This window comes from Alligator mississippiensis, chromosome 15 (genome assembly GCF_030867095.1).
Source record: "Alligator mississippiensis isolate rAllMis1 chromosome 15, rAllMis1, whole genome shotgun sequence".
Taxonomy (NCBI): domain Eukaryota; kingdom Metazoa; phylum Chordata; order Crocodylia; family Alligatoridae; genus Alligator; species Alligator mississippiensis.
In genome coordinates this window covers 1,618,931-1,643,923 of record NC_081838.1, presented here as the reverse complement: position 1 = coordinate 1,643,923, position 24,993 = coordinate 1,618,931, and the positions used below count along the sequence as shown (strand labels likewise).

At 66.2% G+C, this 24,993-nt stretch overlaps 3 protein-coding genes across 7 annotated transcripts in view; 2 read left to right on the top strand and 1 right to left on the bottom strand.

The window, feature by feature from the left end:
• BICRA (BRD4 interacting chromatin remodeling complex associated protein) overlaps positions 1 to 7,191 on the top strand; it is a 113,875-nt gene extending 106,684 nt beyond the window's left edge. For all 5 annotated transcript variants that reach the window (XM_019482999.2, XM_059719380.1, XM_059719379.1 and 2 more), the window contains one exon: positions 186 to 7,191. In XM_019482999.2, the coding sequence (XP_019338544.1) occupies positions 186 to 1,372 (1,187 nt within the window). In that variant the 3' untranslated portion in view covers positions 1,373 to 7,191. The remainder of the gene's footprint in view (positions 1 to 185) is intronic.
• On the bottom strand, positions 7,089 to 16,857 carry CAPN12 (calpain 12). The gene is given in 22 exon segments (XM_059719383.1): positions 7,089 to 7,299; positions 8,636 to 8,696; positions 8,783 to 8,841; positions 8,991 to 9,107; positions 9,204 to 9,282; positions 9,674 to 9,742; positions 9,909 to 9,973; positions 10,277 to 10,334; positions 10,508 to 10,561; positions 10,825 to 10,900; positions 11,034 to 11,220; positions 11,222 to 11,474; positions 11,565 to 11,743; positions 11,877 to 12,052; positions 12,212 to 12,286; positions 12,427 to 12,512; positions 12,672 to 12,755; positions 12,918 to 13,086; positions 13,219 to 13,352; positions 13,740 to 13,861; positions 13,986 to 14,055; positions 14,850 to 16,857. Coding segments are annotated over 21 exon segments (2,367 nt in total). The 5' UTR covers positions 15,078 to 16,857; the 3' UTR covers positions 7,089 to 7,299; positions 8,636 to 8,669.
• EHD2 (EH domain containing 2) lies at positions 16,851 to 24,672 on the top strand. Its single transcript, XM_059719382.1, has 5 exons — positions 16,851 to 17,439; positions 18,476 to 18,573; positions 20,142 to 20,554; positions 21,884 to 22,048; positions 23,077 to 24,672. The coding sequence occupies exons 1-5, from the start codon at positions 17,042 to 17,044 to the stop codon at positions 23,617 to 23,619; spliced, it is 1,617 nt and encodes a 538-aa protein (XP_059575365.1). The 5' UTR covers positions 16,851 to 17,041; the 3' UTR covers positions 23,620 to 24,672.
• The last annotated feature ends 321 nt before the right edge of the window (positions 24,673 to 24,993 follow it).

Below are 24,993 nucleotides of genomic sequence, written 5' to 3'. Positions count from 1 at the left end.
CCCTGGGCTAAGGGTGAATTAATTAGCAAGTGTTTGCATCAGGGACCATCCTGCTTTTAGCTGGATTGGACCTTGCGAGGTCCCCCGTGGCCCAACATCCTTATGGCCCGTGGGGCCGAAGTGCACTGGTCTGTGTCGCTCTGATCCCGCGCTGCCCCCTGACGTGTCCCTTCTTGTGTTTGCAGATGAGTACGTGTCGTCATCCCGCTCCCAGAGCCTCCCATCCTCCACGGCTCTCGCCTCCGCCTCCAGCGCCGCCCCAGCCTCTGAAAGCCTCAAGGTGCCTCCGGCGCAGACGCCCGGCCCCATCAACCCCACCAAGCTGGTGATCAAACACAGTGGGGGCTCCCCATCCGTCACCTGGGCCAAGGCCTCGCCCTCCCTGGACGGGGATGAAGACGCACTGCCTTCCCGGAGCAAGCCTCCCATCAAAACCTACGAGGCCCGGAGCCGCATCGGCCTCAAGCTGAAGATCAAGCAGGAAGCCGGGCTCAGCAAAGTGGTGCACAACACGGCCCTGGATCCCGTTCACCAGCCGCCCCCCGTGTGCACCGTCATCAAGGCGCCCGACCAGCACACCACCCCGGCCGTGGCCACCTCCACCCCCCCTGTGGCCACCGCCCCGGGTCAGATGAACGGCACCGTGGACCATGTGGCCCCGGCGCCGGCTGAGAAGAAGCCCGTGGCGACCTACTGCCGGCTCCCGCTTCGCAAGACCTACCGCGAGAACGTGGACGCTTTCGTGGCCGACAAAGCCACTGATGCCAAGGGGGGTGCCCCCAAGGCCGACGCCGGCCCCCTCAAGCAAGAGGACAGTTCGCGCAGTGTCATCACCTCCCTCAAAACCCACGAGAGTCCTGCGGTGGCCGAGAAGATCCGGCCGGAGGAGGGCTCCAAGCTGCTGTTCTTCAACCGGAGCGACACCCGGGCCCTGGGGTTACAGGGCAGCCCCGCTCCGCCCAAGCCGGACGACGCCACTAGTGGCCTTATGAAGGAACTCGCGGAAGTGGAGGACGAGTTTTACCGTGGGATGATCAAAACGGAGCCCCCCGACCACAGCTCGGGCGCGGAGCTCACCTGGGACGTGCCCCTGCCCCCCGCCAAGCGCCGCAAGTCCGAGTCCTTCGACGTAGACAACGCCAGCTTCTCCAGCGACAGCCCCCAGGACGACTCCCTCAACGAGCACCTTCAGAGTGCCATCGACAGCATCCTCAACCTGCAGCAACCTCAGACTGGGGGCCAGGCCATCCGGACACCCTCCTCCTCCTATAACTCCTCTTCTTCCCCCTTCTCGTCGCCCGTCCACCGCACGGACGCTTACCTTGCCCCAAATCACAACGGCGGCCTTGGAGCGAGGACGTTGAACAGATAACAGATGCCCACAGCGGGCACGGGACAATTAGCAAGGACCGAAGAAGACGCTCTTGCTGGCGGTAAAGGTGGGGCAGGGTGGGGGGGGAGTGCCCGGTGCCACCTACCGGAGACCCGACTGTTCGGGCCTGGCGCCGATGGGAGTTGGGGGGTGGGGGGGAAGGAGGGCGTCCGAACGCCGCTGCATTGATACGATGGGTTTGGGATGTCACCGAGGACGGAGCGGAGGTGGGATGATGTACCGCACGCTCATGCCGTCAAACCCGCGCGCTGACGGCGAGCGAGAATCCGGCGGGCGGGCGGGCGGGGGCGACAGGCCCCTGGGTAGCATCGGCTGTGTAATGTAGAGTCTGTAACGAATCCCCCGATGGGTCTGGTTTTCCCCTCTCCCATCTCTATCCTGCCCCAGCGGCCTTCCACCCTTGAAGGGACTGTAGATGGCTCCCCCGCCTCCAGCCCACCCCAGCGGCCTTCCAGCTTCGAAGGGATTGTAGACGGAGCCGGCAGGACACTGGGGTGGGGCGAGAGGCGCCGTTGCATCACCGATTCGTTTGTTTAAGTTATTCCCTGTATCCCACGCGGGCTTTCAGACCCTCTCATCAGCCAGCCCAGGGCAAGAAGAAACCCCCCGCTCCGGCCCCCCCTGTCCAGCAAGGAAATACAAACACTAAGCACCAGACTGCAAAGTTTACAGATGAACCAGGACGTGTCCCAGGTGGGAGGGGGGCATGGGAGAGTGGGGGCTGTCGCCAGGCAAGGGGATTTCCAGGGCTGCGTGTTGCTTTCCAAGGCAGCCGGGCTGTGGGTTCGGGCACGTCTGGTCTGCGAGTCCGGCCTGCCACTGTCTGCGCAGAGCCAGGCGAGCGCGAACGTTGACACAGCTGCCGTCTCTGTTGCTTCATCCCCTCGGAGGGCTTTGCTCTTCCTTGCCCTCTTGGCCATGCATCGGGTGCCCCCTTCCTCTCTTGTGAAGCCATAAAGAAGGCCCTTTTCCTTTTCGTTCTCCGTGCCCTTCGTGGGACTCGGCTCCTGCCTTTCCAGTCCCCCCCCCAGCCTGGACCCTGAGTCCCGTCCCCCCCAAGTCATCCCCATCACGAATGCTTTCGCTGGGTCCGCTGTGACCCTGGCTCTTGGCTGTCAGCTCCATCAGTCACTTGTTTCATCCGCTCTTTCCCCCCGGCTTCTTCCTTCCACTTTCTGCAGGCGCCAGACCCCAGAAGCAGGCAGATGGAGACGCCCCATTTGATCTAGTGCCAATTTCAGCCACTGGGTCCTTTCCCCTGGGGCGGGGGGTGGTGTTTATGGAGCCCAAATCCTGACGCTCGCCTTCTGTTCACACTCCCAGCGGTTTCTTCTCCTCTGTTGATCCCTTAAAGCTGCCGGCCGGAGTTGAGAGGGGAACTGTTTGGTTTGGAAGCAGCGTTTCCCTTCTCACCATCCCCTGTCCTCCCCCCACGTGCTCTCGCTCCATTGTGGATGTATCCGGGTTTCTGGTCAGTCTCACAGTGACAGGCGGGCGACCCGTGCTACAGGCGACGCCAGGATGTGTGCGCATCAGGCGGCCTTCCAAAAGCAATACAGCCGCTCCTGCCAGGAGCTCCGAGGAGGCCCCGAATAGCCCCGATCATGCCTTATCTCCCCCCTCCCTGGCTAGATGTTTTCCCCCCGCGGATGAGACCAGCTGCACGCCTGTGTTTTGCGTGCAAGCTGTGACAGCCGGCACGTACAGAGAGTGTCGCTTGTCCCCTTCGAGCTTTGCTTCCATTTCCAAGACGGTCGGAGTCCCCATGCCATCCGGTATCGGTGCCGTGCATCTTGTTACCTTCTGCTCCTTCTTCACCCCCAAGGATGCAATAGCAGCCCACGCCATATCAGCCCGGCACCTCCTTGGAGAGGTTTTCCATTAGTGATGCTTGAATCGAGCAGCTCAAGAGATGATGCAGGGGGGTTGTGAAGGGCTGGTGAGGATCCTCGGCCTCTCCAGTTGCCGGCTGGATGGGAGAGAGGGAACCCTTCCAAATCCACCTGCCGGCTGTGTGCCTTGTGGACCTGTCGGCTGCATGGAGAGAGACTGCGCAGAGGTGGAAACCTGGGGAAGGGGACCGTGCCCTGCACACCCCAGGGGTCTTCGCTGCCTGGGGAGAGGTGAAGAGAAAGCCGAGTGCACGGAGCAAACTCTTCTGTGTTGCAGCTGGGCCAGGGAAACCTTCCCCTGGATTTGCAAGCAAAGCACCACGGCTGACAGCTTCCCCACCCCAGTCCCGTGCGAACGCCGGCATCTGTCGCCGCTACCTTCTAGTGTTTTCTCTCGCACGGTATTTCTTCTGCTCTGATCCTCTGGGAGCGCAAATGGGGTTTCATCCTTCCTTATCCCTTGTCTTTTAAGCATCTCTTTCTCCAATGCTGAAATGCTTCTGAGCGCTTGGAGAGAAACCAGGCCAGAGCGGCTGCTTCGTGCAGCAGGCACGCTAGAAACCATAACCATAAAGCTCGCATAGGCGTGTCCTATTTCTGCGTGTGCTTGCACACACGCGTGCAGCTCCTACCCTACGGTGTTAGGTGGGCCCCGCACTCGGCAGAGCAGCTCGTAAAACTGGCGTGAACCCATTTCACTCCTAGAGTTTTAGTCTCGTGGTTTTTCAGGGATCTGCTGAGATGCGGCTGCCTCTGGGGTGGGCACGGGGGGCCTGGGTATCCCAGGACTCTCACGGCAGTGTTGTTATCTCTGGCTCACGACTGTCTTTCCCACCCTGCGTGATAGCAGCAATTCAACTGGGAAGCTGCCTGCGTGAGGGGGGTCCCAGCTGAGAACCGCAGCCCTCCTGCTTTCTTTCCACCGTGATCCCAACCCCTGCCTTACCCCTGTCTGTATTGTCACTCGGGATTTGGCATATCCCGGCGACGCTCTTCCTCGGTCCCACAGATACCAGCGCTAAAACTCACTGACATCCCCTGGAGCTGGGGTGGGGGTAGGAAGCGAGCCGACCGGTGCAGCACTGGGGGGGTCGTGCGAGGTCGGTGCCTGTTGTGCGCCTGTTGCTTCACCCGTGGGCTGTGAAGGTTGGACCCTGCGATGCCTGCCCTAGGCCCTGTCGAGGCGGACGGGTGCAGGCACGGCTCCTCCAGCTGCCGGGGGACGGGGCCGCATTGCACTAGGCAGATGGCGTTGAGTTAGGCAGGAAGCTCTTGGGACGCGTTGGAGGTCCCTTCCGCATGTTAGGGGTGCCTTGCAGTTGGTTGCAAAGCCAGCAGAGATGCGACCTGCCTCTGGCTGCCACGAGCTTAATCTGGCTTCTCTCCGTGCCCCATGGGTTTGCTGTCTGTGGGGCTCTGAATCCTTTTGCGCCGGCCTTGACTTTCCAGCGTGCACCGGTGTCTATACAGGGCTTTTCCACCTCGTCCCCTGGTAATCGGCAGCTCCGGCTCCCCCCACCTGCGATAGAGATGCGCACGGTGAAGCCGCAGGCCGGCCTTTTGGCTTCTCTCCAGGCGCTTTTGCAGACGACACGAGCTAGGCCTGCGCTCGAGCTCGGTGAACAGCTCAGCCCCGCGCGAGCGCTCCCGTTGTTTCTCTCTTCTGCTGCTCCCCTTTTCTTTCCAGGGAGATCCTGCTTTCCAGATCCATGAGCACATTTGGGCGTTCCTGGCTCTCTGCTCTTTGCCAGCCCGCGCTGAGCTCTGCGGTTCGGATTTTAAGGTGCCCGACACCCCCGCCTCTCGCTGTGGGCATCTCCAGGACGAAGCCTGATATCCTCACGCGGGTTTCTGCATTTCCCAGAGACTGAGAGATTTTGGAAACCTTGGACCTTTTTTGTTCACAAAAAGGGGCCTTAAAGTATCCCGATGTCCCTCCTGGTCAGGGGGTCAAGTCCCAGGCTGATGCAGCCAAGACCCCAGCTCCCCAAGATGCTTTATAAGCCAGCGTCCTGCTCTTTACTAGCCGTGAGCGCACTTGAACTTCGCGGAGAGATGAGAAGGGGGCATCTCTTCCGGCTTCCTTCTCGCCGGCCAGCCTTATTGCCTCTCTCCCCAGCTCGAGACCCACGACGGTCAACATGGGAGACCAACACTAGAGTATCTTCCCCTCCCCGTTGCTTTACAACTTCTTCGCCTCCATACCCACGTCCCCAGCCCCCTTCCCGTCCCCAGCGGCCTTGTCGGGCATCCTCAAAGATGACACTATCCCTCCCGAATAATGCAACCCGCTGCAGAGAGCTTGGAGCGTTGCCCGAACAGTTCTTCACCCATTTCTTCTTCTTTTAACCTTGACGTGTCTTGTGAAGTAGAGAGAAGTTTCTGTGTCTTAAAGGAAATTGCAGTTTAACGAGGACAACTTTTTTCTCCTTTTCTCGGCTTGTTTTGTTTTGTTTTGTTTTGTTTTAGGGGCATCATTTAACCAAAAAAAAAAAAGAAAGTTGAAAGGGTCTTTTTTTTTTTTTTCCTCTCCGTCTTTGCCGAGAGCGGGTTCGTATCGAGTCCACCCACCAGCAGCGTCGGGGTTGGGGTGGGTTACGGATCGGGTCTGTGCCTCAGTTTCCCCGCCAGTTGTTCCAGTTGATCAAATTTTGCTTTAAAAGCAAGTAGCAGTGTTGCTTTTCCCACCTCATCCCCCCGTCAGCTCCCAAAACGGCTTGGGGCATTTTGCCTTCGACCCCAGCGGCTCTGAATGCCTCCGGTCGGGAAACCTGCTCGGTTCCTCCAGCTCCTCGAGGCTGGCTGTTTGGGGAGGACCTTCCCCCCCGGTCCTAGCCCACAGGGGAGGTCTCCTTCTTTCCTAATATGATCATCTCCCAGGATAGTTCGAAGCCAAGTGAAGCAGAGGTGGCTTTTTATTGTGCGGTGGAGGATGTGATGTTGGCGTCCCCCCAAAAGGAGCGTCCACAGAGACAGCACAAAACCCTGACCAGCTCCAAAAACCCCGAAGTCAACGCTCGCGCGACCCTCCATCGCCCCGTCGTCACCTCTACCGAGAGGATTGGTTAGGTAGCAATAAGGCATGACCAGGTTCAAAACATTTGGTGATTTCTTATTTATTTTTTTTTCCTTTTTTTATATATACCTATAGATATATAAAAAAAAAAATGTATATGAAATCATTTGGGTTTTGTTTTAGCGTCTAATTTTATTTTTTTTTTTCAATCTAAAAGAAAGTGTGGATTTGGGGATCGTTAGCCTCTTTGTTATTTTTTAATCTCCTTTCTCTGCAAGACGGATGCATTAAAAATAAAACAAACCAGAGAGTTCCCTTTTCGGAGCGGCGGCTTGTCTCGCTGTCGGGGGAAGGCAACTTCAATGGTGATTTTTAATTCTGGCTTTTTGGCTTTTTTTTTTAAATCCCGTGAGTTTGGGAACGAGCGACTGAACCTCCCTCTTGCCATGGGGGGTGTGGGGGGGTTCGTCCTCTTTTAGGAGAGAGCTTGGACGAGGTTTTTCCTCTCGGCCTCTTGTAGCCGCCTCTCGATGTAGCAGAGACTCTAGAATCGAATGCAATCTCTACCCGTCCCTCTGCCCTTGCCCCCCGCCCCCCAAAGAAAACCGAACAGCGACACTTGCAAAAAAGAAAAGGAAAAGAAAAGAAAAGGAAGGAGAGGAAAGAACACCCCACGCTCCTGCTACAGGTAAACCCACCCCCTTTCCTTTCCTTTCCTTTCCTTTCCTGCCCCGCTGGTACCAGTGAACGCTATCACAGTTCCGAGACAAAATATAGTACTATAAAATAATTTTGTACTGTATTTATTGTGTATAACAATTTTTTTAAAGAATTATGTACATTTAGTACTTCTGTGTAAATTAAATCGCTCTTCTTTTTAAAAACGGTAACAGGGCCGCGTCCGTGTGTCTGTCCGGAGGGTCAGCCAGGTTGGTTAGCGCGCGTTTTGCCGGTCGAGATGGGAAGGGGCCGGTGCCGGTGCCGGAGCAGCCCGGGGGCTAAGGGGAGAGCGCAGGGGAGGGCGGTGAAGAGGGTTGGGGGGCTGGGGCACGTGGTGGATGAGGAGAGGCTGAGGGAACGGGGCTGATTTACGGGGGATTTAATAGCCTTCAAGGGGGGCTGCAAAGAGGATGGAGCTGGGCTGGTCTCAGTGGGGGCGGATGACAGGACGAGGAGCAATGGGCTCAGGCTGCAGCAAAGGCAGGTGAGGCTGGAGATTAGGAAGCACTTTCTCACGAGGAGGGAGGTGCAGCGCGGGAGCAGGCTCCCCCGAGCGGTGGTGCAACCTCCATCCTTGGAGGTGTTTAAGACCCAACTGGACCAAGGCTTGGCTGGGATGATGGAGCTGGGGCTGGTCCTGCTTGGAGCAGGGAGTTGCGCTAGACGTGACCTCCCCATGTCTCTTCCCACCTGAATTGTCACGCTTCTGAAGCGTGACACCCGTGGGACGGGCGCGTCAGACAAGCGATACGGGGCCGGGGCTTTCAGGCTCCTCTCTCCTCCGCACGGGGCTGCCGCGCCCCAGAGGGAAGCCGGAGGGAGTCTGAAGCCGGCGTGGAACAAAGCACCGTACGGGGAGAGAGACCCCATCACAGCGGTCTCCAGACCCCACGGGCATCCCGGTGTCTCCTGGCTTTATCCAGCGCCCTGCTCCATGTCTCGGGGGGGCTGTTAAGCTTCCCCACCCCTGAGGCACTGGGGATGGGGCCGGGCTGTGCCAATGCTCCTCCTGGCACCAACCCCGCAGGGTCCTGGCTGGAGGGTCTCGCCCCCGCGCTCAGGCTCAGCCCAATGCTGCATTGGGGCCAGGAAGATATTTCCCCTCCCCACCCCACTCAGACTGGTCCAGACTGGGAGGTCTTGCCTTCCTCCATAACAGGGGCACAGCCTGGCCTGGGCTCTCTGCAGCACCTATTAATTAGCGGGGATTCTCCATGCACCCTCCTGCTCCAGGAGAATCCCCGCTGGTGGCCCGCAGTATTTGGCGCAGGACATGCACTAGACAAATGAGATTGGCAGCCGCAGCCCCCCTGCAGCAAGGTGGACGGTCGTCTCCCGGGGGGGGTTGGATGCTGGGCTTGTCCGGGCTGCTTTGGATGGGGCTGATCCTGCCCCGGGCCAGGGCCAGGGTGGGACTAGACGTGCCCTTTGGGGGTCCCTGCCAGCCCCACGGCCCGAGGAAGCTGCAGCAAAGAACCCGGCTGCGACACCCCTCGCGTGGCCCGCTCCCGCCTGCCCAGGGGTGAACGGAGGAGCTGGGCGCGGGGTGGGGGGACCCCAGGACTTCCTTGCCAGATGATTCCCAGCGGGGCGAGAGCAAAGGGGTCTCCTCACCTGGGTGGGACGCGACTCCTTTCTCGACTCCGTGTCAGGTGAGGGCCACCAGCGCCAGCCACTGCAAGACCAGAGGGGAGGGGGCTTCAGCACGGCCGCGGGGGTCTCCGCTGGGCAGACCCCGCGGGGGTTTCGGGCCCCTCTTACCTCCTGCTGGGTCATGGTCACCACCCCGTCGCTGTTGCGGTCCCGCTCCTTGCACAGCCCTGCGCAGAGGGGGCGGGGGTGAGCGCACGGGCAGCACACGTGTGTGCACGGGGCCTGGTTCACCCCGGGGCTGGGTTCGCAGCCCCTCGCACACGCGTGTGCACAACGCACACCTTTGCTCTCACCCCCCCCCACCCCAGGCTCTTACGAAAGATGGCCTCCAGCTGCACGAGGCAGGAGACGAAGCCGTCGAAGTCCAGCTGCAGCCCCTGGTCCCGGTACTTGCCCGTGACGGCCTCATTCAGCTCCTGGTTCAGGTGGAAACCTGGGGGGAGGAGCAGTTAGACCCCCCCCCCCCCCACGACAGCACGTGGTCCAGGCATAACCCCCCCCCCCCCCATCGCGGCCGCGCCGCCCTCACCCGCCGCCTCCAGCGCCAGCCGCATCTCGTGGATGTTCATGGTGCCCGAGCCGTCCTCGTCGAAGCGGGTGAACACAGCCTGCAATGGGGGGCTCATGGCTCAGACCCCCCCCCCCCGCCGTGACCACCTCTTGCCCCCTGCCATGCACCCCCCGCCTGTCTCGGGGGCAGGGAAAGTTTCCCCCCACCCTGCTCCCACCTTTAACCATTAGCTCCCAGTCTCCCTGCACTGGGCAAAGGACCCAGGTGTCCTGCCCCCGCCCCAGCTCTGACCATTAGCGCCCAGTGGCTCCTGGGCCGGGGGCCCCGTCTGCTATCATGGAAGGCCTCCGTGTGCTCCCCCCACCCACACGTGAGCCGCAGCTTGCCCGGTCTTCGTGCACGCGGCCTCGCACGACTGCTACAGGGGCCTCGTGCTGGGCGCTGGCGGGGGCAGGACTCGAACTCGCGCCCCGCTCCCGGCCCCTCACCTCCCACTCCTTGATCCTGCTCCACAGGTCCCGGAAGTCTGGCAGGGCCAAGCGGCCCCGGCCCCTGCGCTGGCGCCCACGGGTTGAGGAAAACACGCCACGGACACGCGTGATGTGTCGTGTCCACCCCCAGGAGCCCTGGGGAAGGGAGGGGAGGGGCGGGAGTGCCAGGTGGGGTCCGGTGCCCCTCAACCATCCCCCACGAGGTGACCTCTGACCCCCCCAAAAAGGATACGTCGAAGTGCTGGACGATCTTGTGGCAGGACTCGAGGGAGAAGCCGTCGGCCTGCATGCGGGGCTCTGCGGGGGGGGCAGGGAGGCCTAGTGGTCAGAGCAAAGCTGGGCGCCCGGATGCCCGGGTTCAGTTTCCAGGGCAGGGAGACTGGGATTTAATGGTTAGCTATGGGGGGGGGGCGGGGTGCCTGGGTCCTTTCCCTGCCTCTGAGACAGGAAGGGGGGAGCACTGCAAGGGGGGGCAGCTAGGACTCCTGGGGTCCCCTGGCATGGGGGGGAGGGGGGAGTGAGAGCTAATGGTCGGAGCAGGGGCGGGGGCTGGCAGCCAGCTGGCTGCGGGGGCCGGGGGGGCACAGAGCCAGGACTCACGCCTGGTGACGATGCGGTTCAGGATCTCCCACAGGCGGGCGGCGTCGACCTGCTGGTCCTGGGGGCGGGAAGCGGGCGCTGAGCACGAGGGGGCCAGGGCCAGCTCTCCCCCTCCCCACATTACCTGCTGGTGCTAATTGATGGGCTTTGCAGCCCCCCCAGGCCTGGCCCAGGCAGGATGTGGCCCTGGGGGGGCCCCAGCACCAACCCCCCCCCCGTGCCCCCACTCACCGGCCCCGCGAGCTGCAGGAAGGTTTGCTGGAAGGTGTCGGCGTCGGGGAAGCCCTGGGGGATGGAGGTCAGCTGGGGAGGGCAAGACCCCCACCATGGGGGGAGCAGCCCCAGGCCAGTACACACACACATTTGTGCTCATGCATGCACATGTTTGTGCACATACCCACATGCTCGCGCATGCTCATGCATGCACGCCCACATGCTCATGCAGGCGCATACTCACGGACATGTACACATGCCCCACCCAGGCATGCATGTGCACTCGCACACGCCCACTGGTGTCCCTGCACATGCGTGTGGACATGCTCACACACCAGGGGGCTGGGCAGGGCCGGGGACGCAGGTACCTTCAGGGGCCTCGCGTCCTCCCAGATCTCGTCCCTGATCTCCCTGGAAGACACAAGGCCGCGGCCGGCAGCTTCGTCACGTGGGAGTCGGGGGCCACGTGTGGCAGCTCTGTGGCCGCAGCCTGCTAGAGGTCCCGGTGCCCCCCAGCCCCCTCCCCAAAATGCCCAGGACTCACCGGGCCGTGGGCGTGCGCTCGGCGAAGAGGCGCAGCACGAAGGCGGCCTCGTCCAGTGCGCGGTAGGTGCTGGGCACCACCAGGTAGTGGCCGGGCGGCAGGCGGCAGCGCAGCGTCACGTCCCGCAGGTAGGCGTAGGGCGTCTGGGCCACGGCTGGCAACCTCGACAGCAGATCCCGTTGCCATGCCGTGCTCGGGGCCGCCAGGTACTGCCGGAGACTGGACCTGAGCCACGGACCCGGCCACGGGGGCATGGATGTGGCACGGACCCACCCAGCAGAGACCCAGCCAGGACCTGGCGTGGACCAGGCCACGGCCCCGGCCCTGGCCCCGATTGATCTCAGGGACCCTGTCCCCACCCCGTGGCCTCTTGACGTGGTACGTCCCAGCTGGGGGGCCGGGGGCCCGTGCCCGGTCGCGGACAGTTACCTCCTCCGTCACCTGGAAGAGAGACCAGAGGTGAGCGGGAGCCGCGGGGCCCCGATCCTGGCTGAGGGCAGGGCAGAGGCGGGGCCCGATCCTGGCCGGTACCTTCAGGATCGCGAGGCTGATGGGCAGGAAGTCCTGGCCCTGGCGCCGCGCCTGGCGCCGGCTGCACTGGCTCAGGGACACCAGGAGGGTGCAGGTGGGCGCGGGGCCCGGACCCTCCCCCTCGGCCGCGTCCGGCTCCTCCAGGGCCACGTAGAACTGGGGGTTCATCCAGTAGGACCCTGGCGGGGGAGTGGAGATTTGGGAGGGTCCCCCAAGAACGCAGCCCCTGGCCCCCCCAGCCCTGGTCTCTACCCCGATCACCCCACTTGGGAGGCTGGGGGGTAGGGAGGACGCCCCCTGCCCGGGCCGTACCCTGGTTGTAGCTCCGGTGCCCCCCAGCGCTGTACCCGGCAACCCAGCGGCCCCGCAAAGTCTGGGAGCTCCAGCCACCGCCTTCCTCCTCCTCCTCCTGCCCAGCCAGCGCCTCCGGGCTCAGGCTGCAGATCTCCAGGGCGTCGAAGCAGCGGCGGAAATCGGACATCTGCATCCTGGGCGATGGACAGCAGAGGCAGGTGACGCGGGGCAGGGGTAGGGGTAGGGGGCACGGGCTGGGTCTGGAGTGCGAGGGTGCGACAGGGCCCCCACGCCAGCCTGGGAGTCCGTACAGCCCCGAGCACCCCTGATCCCGGCCCCCCCCCATCGCGTACCAGAACTCGCCGTCTTCCTTCTTCATGGTCAACTTCTCCCGCAGCCGCGGGTCCAGCTGGGCCCAGAGCGGGGAGCTGGGTGGAGAAGGCGAAGGGTCAGTTGGGATGTCCTGTACCATTGCGGCCGCCGGGAGGTGTGCGAGCCGCGGCGTGCGAGCGTGCAAGCGAGCGCTCAGCTCGGGGAGAACCCAAGCGTCCGGCTCCTGCCCGCTCACCTGTCGCTCCAGTCCCCGATCCACTCCGCCTGGCCCCACGGGTTCCTCAGCCGCACCAGCTTCACCTGCCGGTCCCCCAGGTCAAGCTGGAAGGGGGGTGAGGAGCAGGGGGGTGAATTTAGGCCCTGCCGTGACCCCCGGATGCAACCTGCAGCCGCCGGTCTGGATGGGGTGGCGACCTGCAGCGCCATGCACCTGGGGTCGGATCCTGGGGTCACGGAGGGGAAGTGCGGGGGGGGTCTCACCTGGTAGGTGCCGATGACAGAGTAGGCATGGCCCTTCACCAGCCCCTCCAGGGTCTTCTGCTCCCTGTCCTGGGTGCCAGAGACCTGCAGGGCAGGGCAGGGGGCTGTGATGCCCTGGTCCAGCCCTGTCCCGATCCCCGTACAGCTCCAAGCACCCCGATCCCAGCTGGCAGCGGGGTGGGGAGGGTCCATGCAGCCCCAAGCACCCCCAGACCCAATGTGGGGGTCCGTGCAGCGCCCGCTGACCTGGATGTGGGCCCCGAGCAGCGAGCGCCGGCGCAGCGCGGCCTGCACGGTGCCGTAGAGCTCGGGGTCGGGCGTCTTGAGGGACAGGGACTCGCCGAGGCCCCCCGTGAAGTCCACGAATGCCTCGTTCATGTATCCGCCGCTCATGGCCTCGTACGACCCGTTCAGCCTGCAACGGGATCCCGCCTGCGTCCTATCCCAGCCGGGGCCCGTTCCACCCGCCCCCTGCCCTGCCCTGTGCCTCAGTTTCCCTGGGCGGGGTCTGGGGGGGTCCCCGTTAACCCCGCGCGCCCCGGCTCACTTGGCGTAGGCCTTCTCCAGCAGCGGCATCCAGAACTCGCCGGACTGCGCGGAGCGGACGAAGAGCAGGCGCCCGTGCCGCACCGGCAGCCGGTCGTCCACCACCACGTCCACCCACTGCCCGTACTGCCAGAACTGCGGGGGCACGGCGCGTCACCCCAGTGCATTGTGGGAAGGGATGGGGGGCACTGCCACATGGCACCAGCCCGCGTGGCTTGACCCCACCCATGTTTCCGTGGTGACCCCGGGATTCAGGGCCTGTTGCCATCCATTTCCATGGCAACCCCCTGTTTCTGTGTCCGGACCCCCCTCCCCGTTTCCATAGCAACCCCTAGTTTTGGGGCCAGGTGTCCTGCATGGCCCCCCTCACCTGTTCCCATGGCAACCCCCAGATTCGGGGCCCGTTGCCATGTCCAGACCCCCCTCCCCCATTTCCATGGGAATCAGGAACCTCTGGGGACATTGCTGGGGGCCCCAAATTCAGCCCCCCACCCTCATTGCCCACCCCCCCCGGGTGCCCACCTGGAAGTGGAAGATGCCGGCGTACTGCCCCGGGGCAAAGCCCTGCCCGGGGGGCACCACCCTCCGCAGCAGACGGGGGCGCAGGGTCAGGGATGCGGCCGCCGCCAGAAACCAGCAGTTGCCTGCAGATTGGGGGGGGGGGAGGAGGAGAAGGAGCTGGGTCTCGAACCTGGGGCTGGGGGGCTCCAGCCTCAATGCACCAAGGGATTTAGGGGTGTTGGGGGCTGGGGTGGGGGTGGGGTTTACCCAGCTCGCCCTGGCACACGTCTGTCCGGCTCATGCCCTCCTGGATGAACATCGGCTCCTTGCAGATCTCCTAGGGGCAGAGGGGGTGGGTTTGGGGCAGCTGCTGGGGCTCCCGGTGTGCGAGCAAGGTCACCATGTGGGGCAAACGTGGTGGGGCTGGTGAAGGGTGGGGGGGGAGTCTGGACAGCACCTGGTGCCCCTCAGTGCCAGCCCGGGAGGTGTGGACGGCTGGTGGCAGTAGTGGGATACCAGTGCCAGAAAGCAGGGCTCCTATACTGCTATCCTTCCCTCCATCCCTGGGTGGACACTACCCCAGGCCAGCCCCTAGCTGGAGGGGTCTGTACAGTGCCTGGTCCCCCTTGATCCTAGCCCGCGGGTGCCTGTACAGCTGGTGGGATGGGTGGGATACCAGTGCCGCAAGACGGGGCCCTGTACCACTGTCGTCCCCTGCATCCCTGGCCAGATGCTGGCCCTGGAGCAAGCAGGGCTGTGGCTGGTACCTGGAGGGTGCCGGGGGCAAAGGTAGGAAGCCTCGAGGCCCTGCCCCACCCTCGTCTCCCTGGTGAATTGTTAATCACCTGCCACCTCATTAAGCGCAGAGCAAACAGACCAAGGGTGCAGCTGCTGAGAAGGACAAGGCTCCTTGCCCTGCACCTGTCCTGGCCTCCGGCTTTGCTGCTGGGGTCTGTATAGCCCCCGATCCTGGCCGGGGGTGGTCTGCACAGCCCCTAGCACCCCCAGTCCCGGCCTAGGGGGTTCGTACAGCCCCAAGCACCCCCAATCTCCCCGCTGCCCCATGCAGCTGCCTGGCGAGCCCCCGCCCTGGAGCCCCTCCAGGCCCCTGCCCGCGGGGCCCGGCCTCACCTGGGGTCTCCTCCACTGCACCTCCTGGGCGACGGGGGTGTAGGGCCCCAGGTTGTGGTAGCCGAGGGCCGCGGGCCGGGCGTCGAAGAGCGGGTCGATGAAGAGCTCCCCGCGCTCCCGGCACCGGCCCCACAGCTCCTGGAACCGCTGCCCCCCGTACGGCACCGCCGGGCCGGGCGTCGCGCCCGGGGCCCCCACCAGCCGCACACGGATGCCCGGAGCTGCCATGGCCAGCGTCTGCCCGCGTCTGCCCTGGATGCCCGGGTTGACCCCAGCCCGCCCAGGGTGGGGCACGGCCCAGCAGGTGCCTTAACCCTCTGGGGAGCGGACGGCGGCTGATGGGGCCCCAGACCAGGCCCCGACACCTGGCTTCCACCTCCAGGCCTCAGTTTCCCCACGTGCTGGGTGTGGGGGGTGGGATTGCGCACCCAGCCCCGCCTGTCAGCGACCCCCAAGACCCCTGCTCCCCGGACCAGGCCAAGCAAGGGACCCTGGGCATCTGGCCCTACCCAGCCCCCCCGTCCTGGCTCCCCCCACTGAGCCCCACTGCCCCCAGGAGTGGAGGGTGGACCCCAGGGGTCCGGGCCCCCGCTCCCCTCCCCGAAATCCTCAGGGAGGATCCGGGCATCCCAGCTCCGTCCAGCCCGGCCCTGAAAGGGTTAATTGCTGCCAGGTGCCGGGGGCGTAAACCCCAGAATGGTTCGGGGGGGGGGGGGGGTGGTTACTGTCCAGGGCTCCCAGTACAAATCCCAGTAGCTCCCAGTCTCACCAGTGCAGGTGGGATACATGCAGTGCAGTCAGCCCTGGAGCTGCAGGGGGGAGGGAGGGGGCGGATCTGGGGAGTGGGGAGGGGCGCGGAAGGGAGGGGACTGGGGGGGGCTACGGGGGCAGGGGGCAGTGAGGGGCACTGGGGTGGGGTCACAGGGTTGGGGGCGTGGGGGCACTGGGGTGGGGTCAGGGGGGCACAGGGCAGGGGGGCAGTGGGGGGGCACTAGGGTGGGGTCACAGGGTCAGGGGGCGTGGGGGCATTAGGGGGGTCAGGGGGCAGTGGGCTGAGGGTGGGGGCGCTGGGGGGTAGGGGTCCCAGGGGCAGGGGGGCACTGGGGTGGGGTCGGGGGCACTGGGCTGAGGGCGGGGCACTGGGGTGGGGTCCCAGGGGCAGGGGCGCACTGGGCTGAGGGGGGGGCAGTGGGGTGGGGTCGGGGGGCACTATGGTGGGGTCCCAGGGGCAGGGGCACTGGGCTGGGGGGGTGCAGTGCGAGAGGGGTGCCGCTGCCCCCCCCCCCCGCCCGCCGTGCCCGCATCCACCGCGGGGTGGCGCCCCCGCCCGGCGCGGCGCGGGCCCCGCTAATGTATGCTAATATATGCAGAGTTATGCTAATGCGGCCCGACCCGCGCCTCGCGCAGCCCCTGGTCCCGCGGCCGCCGCCCGCCCGGCGCAGACTCGGCCCGGCTCGCGGCGGCGCTGCGGCACCCCGGCACCCAGCGGCTCCGGACGCGGTAGCTCCCCGCCCCGCCCCGCCCCGCCCTGCCCGGGCTCCCCGCATCCCGCAGGTCCCCGTCCCAGCCCTGCCGAGGTTTGCCCCGGGGAGATCCCGCTGGTCCGCCCAGAGCCCGCGGCTCCAGGTCCGGTGGGTCCCCAGCCCAGCCCAGCCCCTGGCAAGGACTCTCCTGGATCCCTCATCCCTCGCCGAGAGATCCAGTAGCCCCAGCGCTGCCAGTGCTGCCTGCTCCCTGGGCAGGTCCCGCTAGCCCCTGGTGCCACCCCAAGAGGTCCGGCAGCTCCGGATCCTATAGACTCCCCGCTTGATCCGGCCAGTGCCCAATCCCTCTCCAAGACATCCAGCCCCTCCGGATCCGGTTGATTCCCACCCTCCAGCCCCCGGCAAGGAGGGTCCTGGGAAGATCCCCTGCGATCCAGTCGACGCCTAGCCCCCGCCAGGCCTCCCCGATCCCTCGCCTGCAGATCGAGTCGATCCCCCCGCCCAGGGCGCCCCTAGACCCCGCCGGTCCCTCGGCCCACCCGATCCCTGCGCAGGAGACCCCCCACCAGCTCCCTGGAGAGCGCCCAGGAGTCCGGGCTCCCCGCGCCCACGGCGGGGCCGGAGGAGACCGCGGGGCTCGGGCAGGGGGGGGCTCTCCCGGGCGGCAGGGCACGCCGGGGTCGGGGCCGGGGCCGGAGCCGGGGCACGATGTTCAGCTGGCTGCGCAAGCAGGAGAAGGCGGTGCCGGAGGTGATCCGCACGGTGACCGAGGGGCTCAAGGAGCTGTACAAGCGCAAGCTGCTGCCGGTGGAGGAGCTGTACCACTTCCACGACTTCCACTCGCCCGCGCTGGAGGACGCCGACTTCGACAGCAAGCCCATGGTGCTGGTGATGGGGCAGTACAGCACGGGCAAGACCACCTTCATCCGCTACCTGCTGGAGCAGGACGTGCCCGGCAGCCGCGTGGGGCCCGAGCCCACCACCGACACCTTCACCGCCATCATGCACGGCGAGGCCGAGCGCCTCGTGCCCGGCAACGCCGTGGTCGTGGACCCCAAGAAACCCTTCCGCAAGCTGCACCCCTTCGGCAACGCCTTCCTCAACCGGTGGGTCCCGGCCGGGGCAGGGCCCCGCGCCCCCCGCTGGGACCCCCAGGCGGTCCCCGAACTGGTGTGACCCCAGTAGGCCCCGGTCCCGGAGCGGAGCGGAGCGGAGGGCGCAACTGATGGCCTGGGTCCTCCAGAGTCTTCCCAGCATGCCCCTCTCCCTGCCCCCCCCACCAGGGCTGTGCCCCCCCTGGGGTCTCTACCCATGGACGGGGTTGCACCAGGGGTCATGTCTGGGCTGCAAGACCCCCCCCCGCCCCCATCCTCCCCAGCCCCCTTCCCCCACTAGAGATCCCGGGTGTCTGGGCCCCCACCCCTGCCCTCCCTGGCACCGGCGGCCTGGCCCCCCCCACCCTGCCCCCCGATTCATGCCAGGGCAGGGGAGGGGAGATCCCCCCCCAAAGCCAGGCCCGGGCTGGGGGGGGCAGGATGATGCAGGCGTCAGGAATGCAGCGCTCCCTGCCAAGGCCCCCGTGTCCCTGCGCCGCCCCCCCGCCCTGGAAAGACGGCGTCACAGCGCCAGCTGTGCTGGGCAGGGCTGAGATGGGCCCGATCCCGGCCTGGGGGGGTCTGTGCAGCCCCCAGCACCTCTTATCCCGGCTGGGGGGGTCCATACAGCTCTGAGTATCCCTTATCCCAGCCTGGGGGGGGGTCCGTACAGCTCCAAGCACCCCTTATCTTGGCTGGGGGGGTCCGTACAGCTCCAAGCACCCCTTATCTTGGCTGGGGGGGTCCGTACAGCTCCAAGCACCCCTTATTTTGGCTGGGGGGGTCCGTACAGCTCCAAGCACCCCTTATCTTGGCTGGGGGGGTCCATACAGCTCCAAGCACCCCTTATCTTGGCTGGGGGGGTCCGTACAGCTCCAAGCACCCCTTATCTCACGTCATAGCCCATCCCGGCCCCCCTTGCTGCACCTGGTGCTGTAGGCCCCCCCCCCCCCAGGCAGGGGGAGCTGAGGCCTGGGCCCAGGGTGGAACCCGGGGTCCGGGGCCCCCCAGCTCGGAGGCTAACGCACCCCCCCTCGCTGCCCCCCAGGTTCACGTGCGCGGAGCTGCCTAACCAGGTCCTGGAGAGCATCACCCTCATCGACACCCCCGGCATCCTCTCCGGGGCCAAGCAGCGCGTCAACCGGGGTAAGGGGCAGGGGGGCTCACCATGGGGGCAACCCGCGGGGGGGGCTTCAGGGGGGGCCCGGACACCTGGGCCTGCTCCCGGGAGGAGCAGCAGATCTAACGGGACAGAGCAGTGGGTTCTTCGTGCCTCAGTTTCCCTCTCTCTGATGGGGATCCCTGATGCTGAGCCCTCTCCTTGCCGGCTCTGGGCCCGGAGACCCCTGGCAGTGGGGGGCGCTGGGCAGCTCTGGGCTTGCCCTGGCGCGGGGCCGAGGGTGGCGGGGGGCCAGGGTCCCGCCCCACAGCCCGTGCCAAGCCCCCCCAGCCCGCGGGCCCCGCGCCAGCAAACACTGACTCAGCCCCGGGCGACGGGAGGGAAAACAAAGGAGCTTTTCCCAAACAGAGGAAGCAGCTGGGGAGGGGGGCTGGGGCGGGGGTCCCCAGGGTCTGCTCAGCGCCACGGGCTCCCACCGCTGCTCCCGGCTGGCAGCGAGGGTGCTCGGGGCTGCACGGACCCCCCAGGCTGGGATTGGGGGTCCTCGGGGCTGCACACACCCCCGTGGCCCGCCCGGAGATGCGGCTGCTTCTGGGGCGGGCACAGGGCTGCTTAGACAAGGCCTGGCCTTGCCCCCCATAACCCCATGCCCCTCCCAGAGCCAGGAGAGAGCCCAGGAGTCCTGTGCGGCCCCCCGCCCCCCCCACAGCCTGCAGCCCCCAGACTCTGCCCCACCACATAACACCCCAGAAGTGGCTGCATTGCAGCAGCCGGCCAGGACCCTCCCTGTGCCGCACCCCAGAAGTGGCTGCATCGCAGCAGCAACTGGGCTGGAGCAGGGCTGGGAGGACGTTGTGTGTGTGTGGGGGGGGGGGTCGGGGCTGCATTCCAGCTCCCCCCTCCCCCCGGCGGGGACGGGGGGGGGTGTCCCTGCCTCGGTATGTGGGGAATCCAGCTGGAGCAGAGGTCCTGGCGCTCTGCAAACACCGGGGGGGGGGGGGCCCTCGTGCACCCTCGTGCGAGCTGAGGCGGGCACGGTGCCCCGGGGCCTGGCACGAGCCAGGCAGGGCGGGGAGGCTCCTCTCCCACGCCCTTGGCAGAGGGATGGGGTGGGGGGGCACGGCTGTCTCGGAGCCAGCCCTGCCCCGAGTGGGGAGAGAGCCCAGGCGTCCGGACCCCCGTCTCCCCCCCAGCCCCGCTCCCTGCCCAGAGAACCAGGCGTCCAGCCCCGGGCAGCCCAGGCCCCTCTGGGGCAGGGCCCAGCGGCTGGACCTGGAGCCGGTTGCGGCTGGCTCTGGGGTGGGCCGTGCCACACGGCCCGGGCTCGGCTCAGACTTGCCTTTTTTGGTGCGAAGCTGGGACCGGAGGCCGGAGGGGGGGTCTGGCCGGTGTCCAGCCACACTGGGCCGCCAGGGAGGGACCTGGGCCGGGGTGGGGGGGGAGGGGAACCGGGCCCCGATTGCAGCCCCCCCCACACCCACGTGGGAGCCGTGCTCGGGGGGGTCCCGGGACTGGGGGGCAGTGGGTGCCGGGGTCGGGTGGGGGGCTGGCCCCCCGTATCTGGGGGTCCGGCTCAGCCCGCGCCCGCCCGCAGGCTACGACTTCCCGACCGTGCTGCGGTGGTTCGCGGAGCGCGTGGACCGCGTGGTGCTGCTGTTCGACGCGCACAAGCTGGAGATCTCGGACGAGCTGGCGGGCGCCATCGCGGCGCTGCGCGGGCACGAGGACAAGGTGCGCGTGGTGCTGAACAAGGCGGACGCGGTGGGGCCGCAGCAGCTGCTGCGCGTCTACGGGGCGCTGCTGTGGGCGCTGGGCAAGGCCTTCGACACGCCCGAGGTGCTGCGCGTCTACGTGGGCTCCTTCTGGGCCGAGCCGCTGTGCCGCCCCGAGCAGCGCCACCTCTTCGAGCTGGAGGAGCTCGACCTCTTCCACGACATCCAGGCCCTGCCGCGCCGCGCCGCCCTGCGCCAGCTCAGCGACCTGGTCAAGCGCGCCCGCCTCGTCCGGGTGAGCGGGCACGGCGGGCCCCGGGGGTGGGAGCCCTGCCCTGGCCCGGCCCGGCCCGGCCACCTCGCCAGGTGTGCCCACCTGGGGCGGGGGGGCGGGCTGGGAGCCCCGCACCACCTCGGCGACCTCGTCAGGTGTGCCCACCTGGGGCGGGGGGGTGGGCTGGGAGCCCCGCACCACCTCGGCGACCTCGTCAGGTGTGCCCACCTGGTGCAGGTGAGCAGGGGGGCATCAAGACCTCGCGGAGGCACGGGGGGCCGGGACCCCCCCGCCCCAGGGCACCTGCACCCCCCGGTGGGGCCCAGCTCCTGCCCTCGAGCCGAGGCTCTGAGTCACGGGGGGGGGGGGGGGGGGGGTGCCTGGGGGCTCACGCCTCCTGTCCGGAATGTTCCACGGCGCGGGACGGGCGCGGCCGGGGGGGCCGGAATGTTCCACCGCCCTGGGCCTGGCTCCCGGGGGGGGGGTGCATTAACTCTTTCCCCCCCCAGCCCCTAGTTCTTCTTCCCCCCGCCCTCTCCCCATCGTCCAGTTTGTCCCAGGCCCTCCCAGTTTGCCCCAATCCCTGTCCCAGCCCCTTCCTTGTCCCCTTACTGGGGTGGGGGGCAGGAATTTCTCCCATGATGCTCCTGGGACAGGCTTCCCCCACCCCCCCATATCCTGGCCTGGTTTCCTCGTTAAGCCTCTAACGAGGTCGAGGTTTCCGCAGCCTTGATTACCCCGGTCATTAGTGCCCCCCCCTGGATCCCTGCCCAGACCCCTCCAGTTTACACCCCATGCTGGGGGTGGGCTCTAGCTCCCAGCCGGAGCCGCAGGATCGGGCCGGATTGGGCCCCTGCCAGGCGGGGGGGCGGGGGAGGAAGCTGGCCAGGCCCCCACCCTCCGCCTTATCTTTTCCTGCCACCTGCCGCAGCCCTTTGTGCGCTGGGGGCTCCCGACCCCCCGCTTCCTGCCCCCCCTGGGCCCAGCCTCTGCCAGGATCGGGCCCCGTGCCCCTCCCAGCGCTGGCAGGGGACTCGGGCGTCCGGGCCCCGCTGCCCCCCCCCCCCCCGCACCCATCTCGGAGAACCCAGGAGTCCTCATTGTCTTCCCAGTTTGCCCCAGTCTTTGTCCCAGTCTCTCCCAGTTTTCCTCCCAGTTTGCCCCAAGCTTGGTCCCACCCCCCCAGCTTGCCTCAGTCTTTCCCAGCTTGCCCCAGTCCTTGTCCAGTGCCTCCCAGCTTGCCCCCAGTCCCAGCCAGGGGCTCCATGCAGCTGGGGGGGGGGGGGGGGGGCTGGGCCAGGCGGGGTGACACGGGGTGCGATGCGGGGTGTGACCCATGCCCCCCCCCAGGTGCACGCCCACGTGCTGAGCGCGCTGCGCCGCGAGATGCCCTCGATGTTCGGGAAGGAGCAGCGCAAGCGGCAGCTCATCGCCGACCTGCCCGCGCTCTTCACCCGCGTCCAGCTGGAGCAGCGCGTCCCGCCCGGCGACTTCCCCGACTGCGCCCGCATGCAGGTCAGCGCGGGCTCCGGGCTGGGCTCGGCGGTCGTCTTGCCCCTCTCCTGCCAGCCCGCGCCCAGCTCCTGGCACCTGGCTGGACTGGGATGGGGCCTGGGCCGGGGGAGTCTGCCCAGCAAGGGGTTGCACGCATGTGTGTGCTGACATGTGTGCGTTTGCATGTGTACGTGAGCATAGGTGTACATGCAGGTGTTTGTGCACACAAGTGCCCATGGCATGTACACGTGTCCTTGTGCACATGGGTGTGTTTGGGTGTGCTATGTGTATGTGTGTGTACACATGTGTGCTTCTTGAGCATGTGTGCTTGCATGCAGATGTGTGCTGGGTGTGTCTTTGTGTGTGCATGTGTAGGTGTCCATGCCAGTGTGAGTGCATGTATGTGTTTACGCATGTATGTGTGTGTGTGTACATGCATGCTTGTGTGCTTTCATGCTTGCATATCCATGTGTGTGTTTGTGTGTCCATGTGTGTGCGTGTCCATACGCATAGATATGTGTCCATCTGCATGTTTATATTTGCAGGTGTGCTTCCAGGTGCATACATGTCCGTGTGTGGTTGTGTGTACATGCATATCCTGCATGTCCATGTGTGTCTGTGTGTGCTTCCAAGTGCCTGTGTGTCCATGGGTGTGGTTGTGTGTCCATGTGTGCTTCCACGTGCATGTGTCCATGCACATACATGTGTCCATGTGTGTTTGTGTATCCATGCACATGCATGCATGCCCGTGTGCGTCTTCTGTGTGTGTGTGTCCATGTGCACATGGGTCCACATGTCTGCTTCCAGGCCCATGTGTGTCCATGTCTGTGTCCATGCACATACATACATGTCCACGTGTGCTTCCATGGGCACATCTCCATGTGTGTCCGTGCACGTAGATGCACGTCCATGTGTGTGCCTCCATGTGCCCACGTGTGGCTGTGTCCATGCGTATACATACATGTCCGCGTGCTTGCCTCCACGTTTGCATGCCCGTGCACCTCCACGTGTGCACACACGTGTGCCCCCTGTTCCCCCCCAACCCCCAGGAGCTGCTGCAGGTCCACGACTTCACCAAGTTCCCGCCGCTGAAGCCGCGGCTGCTGGAGGCGCTGGACGAGCTGCTGACCCGCGACATCGCGCAGCTGATGCCGCTGCTGCGGCAGGAGGAGGCGGCGCCGGCGCCGGACGTGCAGGGCGGCGCCTTCGCCGGGGCCATGCGCGGGCCCTTCGCCGAGGAGGAGGAGGGCGAGGAGGAGGAGGAGGAGGGCGCGGGCGAGGACGGCGAGTGGGTGGTGACCAAGGACAAGCCCAAGTACGACGAGATCTTCTACACGCTGGCGCCGCAGGACGGGAAGCTGAGCGGGCCCAAGGCGCGGAGCTGGATGGTGACCACGCGCCTGCCCAACTCGGTGCTGGGCCGCATCTGGCAGCTGAGCGACGTGGACCGCGACGGCATGCTGGACGCCGACGAGTTCGCCCTGGCCTCCCACCTCATCGGCGCCAAGCTGGAGGGCCGCGGGCTGCCGGCCGACCTGCCGCGCCACCTCGTGCCCCCCTCCAAGCGCCGCCACGGGGGCGCCGCCGACTGAGCCCCGCCGCCCCCCAGCCTGCCCGGGCGCCTGGGCTCGGCCCCCAGCTCCTGTTTCCCCTCCCGGAGCGGGGCCAAACCCGGGCGCCCGCGCTCCCCCCTCGCCCAGCCCCACGGGGGCTCCTGGCCCGTACCCCGATGCTCCCCGCCATGCAGCTCCCCTTGCCCCCCCCAGTCCTGGGACCCCCCCCCCCCACATCCAGCCCAACCCCCTGCCAGGCTGATACCGCGGCCCCCCCCCCATGCCCCTGACCCCCACGTGGCGGCTGCATCCAGCCACTCGGTGCTACAGACCCATTGATGCCCCCCCACCACAGGGGCAAGACCCCCCCCTCAAGGATTGCTGAGGGGGGGCACAGATCTGGGGGTTAACCCCCCAAGATGCTGGCCCCCTTAATGCCCCCCCACTTTGGACTTTTCATAGATGTTAGGGTCGGACGGGACCTCGCTAGATCGTCGAGTCCGACCCCCGTGGGGCCGTGTCTCCCCCCAGCCCGCCTCAGCCCCAGCTGGGGGCCGGGGGGGCGAGCGGGGGCATTTCCATTCCAGCCAGTGTATTTGGCTACTGACCTCGCACAACTGCCCCCCACCACACCCAGCTCGTTAGCCTCTATAGGACACTCCCCCCTCGTTATCATGCCCTTCGTTAGCTGCCTTGAGACCCTCCGCAACCCCCCCTCCCCCCCCCCCCCAAGCTGGTGGCGGAGCTCGTGCAAAAAGCCTCGCACGAGGACCCGTGAAAAGTTTCCCAGTTTGAGACCCCCAGGCCCTGGCACTGCCCCCCCCAAAAAAAGACACTACAGGGGCAGGGCCTGTTAGCCCCTCCATGCATTGCCCCCCCGGCCATCTGGGGGCAGTTTTATGTGACCCCCCCCGGCTTCATCCCCCTCCCTGGGGCTGGCTGAGAACCAGGCCCCTCCATTGGGGGTGGGGTAGTGGGGGGGTGAGGACCCCGGACCCCCTCCCTGGTTTCCATGGCGTCAGCCCCCCCCCCCCCCCCCCCCCCCAGTCTATGCATCTGTCTGTCCGCTGCAATAAAGAGGTCTCGCCTTCACCAGGTGCCCGTGCGGTCTCTGCCCCCCCGGCTCTGATACCCCCCCGGGTCCCCCATGGCCCCCCCACGCTCCTCGCCCTGCCCCCGCTGGCCCAGCTTGGGCCCGTCCAGCCCTGGGCCCTGCCCCTCCCCCCGCCCCCCCAACTCTGCCCCCTGCCCCCCCCAGGGGTTGAAGGGGGTGTGGGGGGGTTGGCACAAAGGAGGGAGTGTTGAGCGTGTGCGTGTCTGCACACGTGGGTGTGAGTGCATGTGTGTGCATGCATGTTCCCGCCTGTGCACACGCGTGCCTGCATGGAAGCGTGCGACTGCATGTGTGTGCGT